Consider the following 8,791-nt stretch of genomic DNA (forward strand, 5'->3'; position numbering starts at 1 on the left):
TTTTTTTTAGCAGAGGCGGGGTTTCACCGGGTTATCCATCTCCTGTCCTCGTGATCCGCCCGTCTCGGCCTCCCAAAGTGCTGGGATTACAGGCTTGAGCCACCGCGCCCGGCCAAAAATTCTTCTTATACATAAAAAAATTCAGGTCGGGCACAGTGGTTCACGCCTATAATCTCAGCACTTTGGGAGGCCAAGGTGGGCAGACCACTTGAGGTCAGGAGTTTGAGACCAGCCTGGCCAACACGGGAAAACCCGATCTCTACTAAAAATACAAAAATTAGCTGGACGTGGTGGTACATGCCTGTAGTCCCAGCTACTCAGGAGGCTGAGGCAGGAAAATCATACGAACCTAGGAGGTAGAGGTTGCAGTGAGCTACAATCGTACCACTGCACTCCAGCCTGAGTGACAGAGTGAGACTCCGTCTTAAAAAATAAATAAATAAAAACAAAACAAAAGAAACAAACAAAAACATTCAGCAGGATACAGACTAGAAAAAAGAAAATAAAAAACATAAAACTGGGGCCAGGCGCAGTGGCTTACACCGTAATCCCAGCACTTTGGGAGGCCAAGGTGGGCAGATCACCTGAGGTCAGGAGACAGACCAGCCTGCCCAACATAGTGGAACTATGTCTCTACTAAAAATACAAAAACTAGCCAGGTGTGGTGGCCCGCACCTGTAGTCCCAGCTACTCAGGAGGCTTAAGGCAGGAGTATCACTTGAACCAGGAAGGCAGAGGTTGCAGTGAGTTGAGATTGCGCCACTACACTCCAGCCTGGGAGACAGAGCAAGACTCCATCTCAAAAAAAAAAAAAAAAAAAAAAAAAAAACATAAAATTGGGTAACCCCATATATAATTTTCAGTTTCAGCTAGACATGATAACATAGCATGCACTCATAGTCCTAGCTACTCAGGAGGATCACTTGAGCCCAGGAATTCTAGGCTGCAGTGAGCTATAATTGCACCACTGCACACCAGCTTGGACAACAAAGTAAGACCCCCACCTTTAAAAAAAAAAAATTATTCAAATTACATGAACATGTGTGACAAACTTCCACTATTGATACAGTCCTGTCTGCTAAAAATATCTTTTCTATTTTCTGGCAAAGTTTCCGACCTTAAGAGTTTAGCAGTCTTACAACATTACAGATGGGAAGAAAGTCAGTGTCATTAGACTATAGTGTGGTGTGGGCCAGGCACGGTGGCTCAAGCCTGTAATCCCAGCACCTTGGGAGGCCGAGACGGGCGGATCACAAGGTCAGGAGATCGAGACCATCCTGGCTAACACGGTGAAACCCCGTCTCTACTAAAAAATACAAAAATTAGCCGGGCGAGGTGGCAGGCGCCTGTAGTCCCAGCTACTCGGGAGGGCGAGGCAGGAGAATGGCGTAAACCCGGGAGGCGGAGCTTGCAGTGAGCTGAGATCCGGCCACTGCACTCCAGCCTGGGCAACAGAGCGAGACTGCGTCTCAAAAAAAAAAAAAGAATATAGTGTGGTGTGATTTGTTTATTTCAATTTTCTACAGGCAACAAACTGATAAATGTTCAAATACATCCCATTCTATTATAGTCCATTAAAAGGAACTTTATTTACTAGATTCTAAATGTAATAAACTCCCTTCGAATGAGGGAAATTCTACTTACCCATTTGTTTTCCCACTGTATACTTCAGAAACCTTATTTTCACCAAGAAAATTATGTTCAAATTCACCAGGAAAAATGGATACATCTTCCTTCAAAGACGCACAGCACTCTTCAGGAGTCTGTACATAAAAACTCTCATTTTTCACACCATCTACAAGTGAATCGGCTGGCACCGCAGGTGCTACATACTGTCCTTTGGGAACATCTACGTGCTCCATGAACTCCTTAGGGTCTTTAGATTTGTACGGATTTAAATCTGAGATACAAAAGGTGCCATATCCACTGCTTACTGAGCTACTATCCACATTGCAGTCTGGTTGTGACGTGGACATTTCTTGCTGTATTTCAGGTTCTGTGGATTCAGGATAATGGATAACAGATTCATTTCTCTCACTGCTTTCAGAAAAAAAACCCATTTGACTTTCCGAAGATACTTGTTTGTTTGAAGAATTTCCTTCACAGGAAGCACTACTAGTCTGTAATTTGACTAAATTTTTTATCTCCTCCTGTATATGCTGGAAATAAAAAGTTAGATTTGGGTAAGAAAGTATATTAAACATCATATTTTTATGACTGTTACAAGAATATCATGTTTCAAAATATGATGAAATATCATTCTAAAAAAATGTGATGCTTTATCTTTAGTTTATAAACAAAATTGAGGCTGGTGGCCAGGCACGGTGGCTCACACCTGCAATCCCAACACTTTGGGAGGGCGAGGTGGGCAGATCACAAGGTCAGGAGCTCAAGACCAGCCTGGTCAACATGGTGAAACTCTGACTCTACTAAAAATTAGCCAGACATGGTGGTGCACATCTGTAATTCCAGCTACTCAGGAGACTGAGGCAGGAGAATTTCCTGAATCCAGGAGGTAGAGGTTGCAGTCAGCTAAAATCGTGTCACTGCACGCCAGCCTGGGTGACAGAGTGAGACCTTGTCTCAAAAAAAAAAATTGATATAACATATTGTTTTTTCTTACAAATATAAAAAAGGACGCTGGGCGTGGTGGCTCATGCCTGTAATCCCAGCACTTTGGGAGGCCGAGGCAGGCAGATCACGAGGTCAGGAGTTCAAGATCAGCCTGGCCAACATGATGAAACCCTGTCTCTAATAAAAATACAAAAATTAGCCAGTTATGGTGGCACACACCTGTATTCCCAGCTACTCAGGAGGCTGGGGCAAGAGAATTGCTTGAACCTGGTAGGTGGAGGTTGCAGTGAGCCAAGACCGTGCCATTGCACTCCAGCCTGGGCAACAGAGTGAGACTTCATCTCAAAAAAAATAAATAAAAATAAAATTTAAAAAGTGCCAGGCAGGAGGCCGAGGCGGGTGGATTACCTGAGGTCAGGAGTTCGAGAGCAGCCTGGCGAACATGGCAAAACCCCATCTCTACTAAAAATACCAAAATTAGCCAGGCGTGTTGGCGGGTGCCTGTAATCTCACCTACTCGGGACGCTGAGGCAGGAGAATGGCTTGAACCCAGGAGGCAGAGGTTGTAGTGAGCTGAGATCATGCCACTGCACTCCAACCTGGGCGACAAGAGTGAGACTCCATTTCTATATGTGTTGTGTATGTATATGTATATGTATATGTATATAAAAAAGGAATCAATGTAAATGACAACTTACTTGAATTTGGTTGTGGAACTGTTCCTGCTGGGCAACTATCTGTTCTTGGCATTGTTTTTCCACCAAATTGAATAGCTGTAACCACCTGGTCTATTAAATTATAAAATATGTTAGTTAAAAATAATTTTTTGACTTAACATTTCACAGAACAATTCCTCCAGTGTAAAAGAGCACTTTTTAGGTCATGATCCATCCCGAATCCCAAGAGCCATCAGCACTCTCATAGCTGGAGTATGCCAGCACGTCACACCAAGGGAGCAGGGAGTTCTACAGAAGGCTACATTCAGCCTCAAGGCTGGGAGACTTTCAGCCACAGACCATATGCAGCAATACACAACAGCAGGAAGTGGCTATGAAAACTACCTGCCTGTGTAAAGCCTTTCAGCATCTTTCCACTCCTAAGCTCTCCTTAGACGGCTCTGCACTGTCTGGCTCCTACGCACCTCCCCACTTCATCCCAGCCCTCTGTCCCTTGCTGGCTGCACACCTGCCTCCCAGGCATCCTGTTCTCGAGCGTGCCACAATTGTCTCCCACCTCACAGCTGAGCACCTGCCGTGCCCGCCACCTGGCAAGCTCTTGCTCAGCTCTCACCATGGCTGCTGTCTTCCCATCCTGACTGCTGTCTTCCCACCCTGACTGCTGTCCTCCCACCCTGACTGCTGTCTTCCCACCCTGCAATTTCAGCCTAACTGTCATCTTCTCAAACCATCCTAACAGTTCCTTTCTTTCTTATCATCCTATGTATTTCCTTCATAGCATTTGCCACATCAGAAAGTCTCTTAATTGTTCACTTTGTGAACTCTGTCTCCTACCCCTGCCCCACTCTAACTCCAAGCTCTCCACTAAAAACTTGTGGGGTTCTGGACAAATTTATTTGTACCTCAGTTTCCTACTTTATAAAATGGGAATAACAACATCTCATAGGTGGCTAAGAGGATTAAGTTTTATTTATTTATTTTTTGAGACGGGGTCTCTCGCTCTCTCGCCCAGGCTGGAGCGCAGTGGCATGATCTGGGCTCACTGCAACCTCCGCCTCCCGAGTTCAAGCAATTATCGTGCCTCAGCCTCCTAAGTAGCTGAGGTGACAGGCATGTGTCACCATGTTTGGCTAATTTTTATTTTTTTTAGTAGAGACACGGTTTTACCATGTTGGCCAGGCTGTTCTCGAACTCCTGACCTCAACTGATCCATCTGCCTCGGTCTCCTGAAGTGCTGGGATTACAGGCCTAAGTTTTAAATTTAAATATGATGCAGTGATCTCAATGGGGAAGCAACTCCATGTTGGAAATCTGTAAGGTCACAGTCATGACAAAGCTGGAGGGACATCACTGGCATTTAGTGGGCAGGGTCCAGGCATGCAGATCATAGGGCAGTCCCCCACGACGAAGAATTGTCCTGTGTCCATTTTATATTACAAAACAATAAATATTTTGCACAGTATTCATAACATCAAAACAAACTTGTTTCAAAATCTCATGAGAAGTTCATCACCCTTTCAGAAAAGCATGTTACCAGTGGAGGTGCTGTATACAATACCTGGATCATCAACACACCATAGCTACATCGATCTGTGTTCAGCTGCTGAATTCACAGTGAGTCTACATACAGGTAAACATGACTACTTCATTATGTCTTCTAATGAACATGTGCCTCACATGGATATATCCAAATACATGTTACTGATTTTTTAAAGTGGGTACAGGTAGGTTATTTTACCTATGAATTTCATTTTAGGATAATATAAATTGATGTTATTTTGAAAGCTGTTATAAAAAGAGAGCTCAGAGGCTAGGCACAGTGACTCATGCCTGTAATTCCAGCACTTTGGGAGGCCAAGGTGGGTGGATCATTTGAGTTCACGAGTTCAAGACTAACCTGGGCAACATAGCAAAACCTTGTCTCAACAAAAAATACAAAAATTAGCTGGGCATGGTGGTATGCACCTGTAGTCCCAGCTACTCGGGAGGCTGACGTGGGAGGATGGCTTGAGCCCAAGTGGTTGAAGATGCAGTGAACAGAGGTTGTGCCACTGCACTCCAGCCTGGGTGACAGAGTGAGACCCTATTTAAAAAAATAAAAAAGAAAGAGAATGAAAGAGGAGAAAAAGAAACAAAGAGAAGGGAGGAAGGGAGGGAGGGAAGGAAGGAGGAGGGAGATGGGAGGGAAGGGAGGGGAGAGGTATGGAGGGGAATATATTCTGATTCTGACTTAAGATGCTGATGTCAAAAAAAATGTTGATTTCAAATTGTTAAAAGTAACAATTTCTAGTTAAACACAAATTTTCCAGAAGTTAAACTACATTATGGCAATGCCTCCTTTGTCCTAAAGCATGTTAATTCAGGTATCAAAAGCTAATGAGGGCCAGCCATGGTGGCTTATGCCTGTAATCCCAGCACTTTGGGAAGCCAAGGTAGGCAGATTACCTGAGGTCAGGAGTTCGAGACCAGCCTGGCCAACATGGCAAAACCCCTTCTCTACTAAAAATATAAAAATTAGGTGGGCATGGTGGCACTCGCCTGTGATCTCGGCTACTCGAGAGACTGAGGCAGGAGAATCACTTGAACCTGGGAGACAGTGGTTGCTATGAGCCAAGATCGCACCATGGCACTCCAGCCTGGGCAACAGAGCGAGACTCTGTCTCAAAAACAAACAAACAAGGCCGGGCGCGGTGGCTCAAGCCTGTAATCCCAGCACTTTGGGAGGCCGAGACGGGTGGATCACGAGGTCAGGAGATCGAGACCATCCTGGCTAACACAGTGAAACCCCGTCTCTACTAAAAAATACAAAAAAATAGCCAGGCGAGGTGGCGGGCATCTGTAGTCCCAGCTACTCGGGAGGCTGAGGCAGGAGAATGGCGCAAACCCGGGAGGTAGAGCTTGCAGTGAGCTGAGATCCAGCCACTGCACTCCAGCCTGGGCCACAGCGCCAGACTCCATCTCAAAAAACAAACAAACAAACAAACAAACAAACAAAAAGCTAATGAGTAGATACATTAGGGGAAACATTTAATATATTTAATAAAACATTCCATTTTTAATTGCATTTGTATGGGCATTTTTAAAGGTCTTTCACATTAGTACACACTGATTATTATATGCAAACAAGCATAAAGTATAAAAACTGAAAACTCAATTTTTTTAAGCATATAGTAATACTTTCTTATAATTCCAATAATTATGGATAATGGATATAAATAATTATACTTAGCAGTTGCTGCTATTGAATTCTTAAACCAGGTAATCTTTCATTTCGCTTACTCTACTTGCTAAAAAATAACACAAATTATGCTTTTAAAAGTATAATTAACGTTTAAAATAAGATCTAGTGCTTTCTAAGAATTAATAATGGTTTATACATTTCTATTAAAAACTATCAAATTCAGCCTTAAGAAAGTCTATCTTGAGCATTATTCTATGAAACAAAATTTATATGTAAGGTTTTGTGTTTTTTTTTTTTTTTTACTGAGGGGGTCTAGTTATGTTGCCCAAGCAGGTCACAAACTCCTGGGCTCAAGCTATCTACCTCCGCCTCCTTAAGTGCTGGGATTACAGGTTCTCTATTTTTATATATAGAGAGAGACAGGGTCTCAGTCTGTCACCTAGGCTGCAGTGTAGTGCTGTGATCATAGCTCACTGCAACCCTGACCTCCTGGGTTCAAGTGATCCTCCCACATCAGCCTCCCAAGTAGCTACGACTACAGATCCCATGCCACCATGCCCAGCTAATTTATGTATGTATTTATATTTGTAGAGACAGGGTCTTGCTATCTTGCCCAGGCTAGTCTCAAACTCCTGGCCTCAACCAAACCTCCCACCATGGCCGCCTAAAGTGAAAGGATTATACGCGTGAGCCACTGTGCTCGGCCATGTAAGTATTCTTTTAACTGTCACATTTTTATATCACAGTTTAACCTATGAGCCAAAGAAAGAACCACTGATCTGAAAACAATATAATGGAATGTATCACAGCTGAATATGGTAAGGTACTAAATAGAAGCTTCAATTTATAATTAGAACATTGAAAATATTTCAAAGTGGATTTAGGCTTTTTAAAATTCCATATAAGTTACTGACAACATTACAATTAGTAACAATTTTAATAATTTTGGGATTCTCAGGTCTCTGAATGAAGACAATATTTTAGTTCATATTTAATATACAAATTAGAATGTCTAATCAGTAATATATTGTTAAAAAATACTTTTGATCACCTTTTTCCCATTCATTCAATATCATTCCTAAATTAATATACTTGACCACTTTAGCATTAACTTAAAAGTGTCATGCTCTTCAGGACATAAATTTCTAATAATTTAGAGTTTAGTAGAGGTATGTTTTAATATAATTATCTTAAAATTACAAAAATAAAACAAAATTAGATACCTCACAGCTTTTCCAAAGTTCCGAATCAGTCTTTCCACTGTTTTGTAGCTCTTGCATTAAAGAAGTTAGGACTTCAACTGTACCTTGAATTACAGATGGTCTGGTCTTCCCTGAGAAAGAGGATACCCCATTTGTACTAAGGTGGGGACTACTTCTGTTGAAACATAAATAATTCAAATGGTTTTCTTCACTCTATCAAAGTGTTGAATAATTCAGCAGTTCAAGATTTAGCAGAGCAGTACAAAACCACTGATATTTAATCCTTCTAATGGCACCTCATTTGTTGAAAATCTGATCACAAGTTGGTTCACAAAAGGAAAAGGGCAGTAAAAAGACCGCACTGTATTCTTTTTAAGAACACAACAGAAAGACCTTCTCCAGAAGTGAGAGAACACTCCAAAGGATCAGCAGAAAATAAAAAAGTCTGTGCTAAACAATAAGATTAATTTCCAGCTTCTCTGATCTCCCCTATTCCAGAGGATTATTTCCCCCAACTTTAAGAACAGCCCTTCATTGTGCAGTGGGGATTCTTTCTCCACTGCCCCAAATGACAGTCAAATCTTGTTCACTGGATACCCATAATTTGGTACGATAAGCTGATGCCTATCTCGGCACTATCTCTGAATAAAAGTTGTGCCAAGCAAATTAGCAGCAAATATTCAGGACTTACTTAGCCTACTCAGTGTGTAAAACAGCACTGATTCTTTCCAGGAGTACTGCTTTTCCAAACTTCAGGTAAGTTATTTTGGATTTGTTTTATAAACACACAATATATTTCAGGACATTAAAATGTACTTAAAATCTAGTCACAAAAAGATCATTTTCATTTATTTACTGCTTGATATCCTGCTTTCTTTCACAAAGAATTTGTTTTAAAAATAAATAAATAAAAATAACAGTAAAATAATAGTTAGGACCAGTGAAAATATTACTAAAAATTCAAAGGAGGCCAGGCACAGTGGCTCACGCCTGTAATCCCAGCATTTTGGGAGGCCGAGGTGGGCGGATCACGAGCTCAGGAAATCGAGACCATCCTGGCCAACATGGTGAAACCCCATCTCTACTAAAATACAAAAAATTAGCCGGGTGTGGTGGTGCACGCCTGCAGTCCCTGCTAATCAGGAGGCTGAGGCAGG

General features: G+C 42.1%; 1 protein-coding gene across 2 annotated transcripts in view; it reads right to left on the minus strand.

Moving 5' to 3' along the window:
* MPHOSPH9 (M-phase phosphoprotein 9) overlaps nt 1-8,791 on the minus strand; it is an 87,112-nt gene that overhangs the window by 71,441 nt on the left and 6,880 nt on the right. The window contains exons 3-5 of one of the 2 annotated variants that reach the window (XM_011964532.1): nt 7,656-7,809; nt 3,273-3,362; nt 1,645-2,159 (exon numbers count right to left, since the gene is read on the minus strand). In XM_011964532.1, coding sequence (XP_011819922.1) covers nt 1,645-2,159; nt 3,273-3,362; nt 7,656-7,809 — 759 coding nt within the window. The remainder of the gene's footprint in view (nt 1-1,644; nt 2,160-3,272; nt 3,363-7,655; nt 7,810-8,791) is intronic. The other variant, XM_011964533.1, reaches the window with a different exon arrangement.

Source organism: Mandrillus leucophaeus, unplaced genomic scaffold (assembly GCF_000951045.1).
Source record: "Mandrillus leucophaeus isolate KB7577 unplaced genomic scaffold, Mleu.le_1.0 Scaffold7, whole genome shotgun sequence".
NCBI lineage: Eukaryota > Metazoa > Chordata > Mammalia > Primates > Cercopithecidae > Mandrillus > Mandrillus leucophaeus.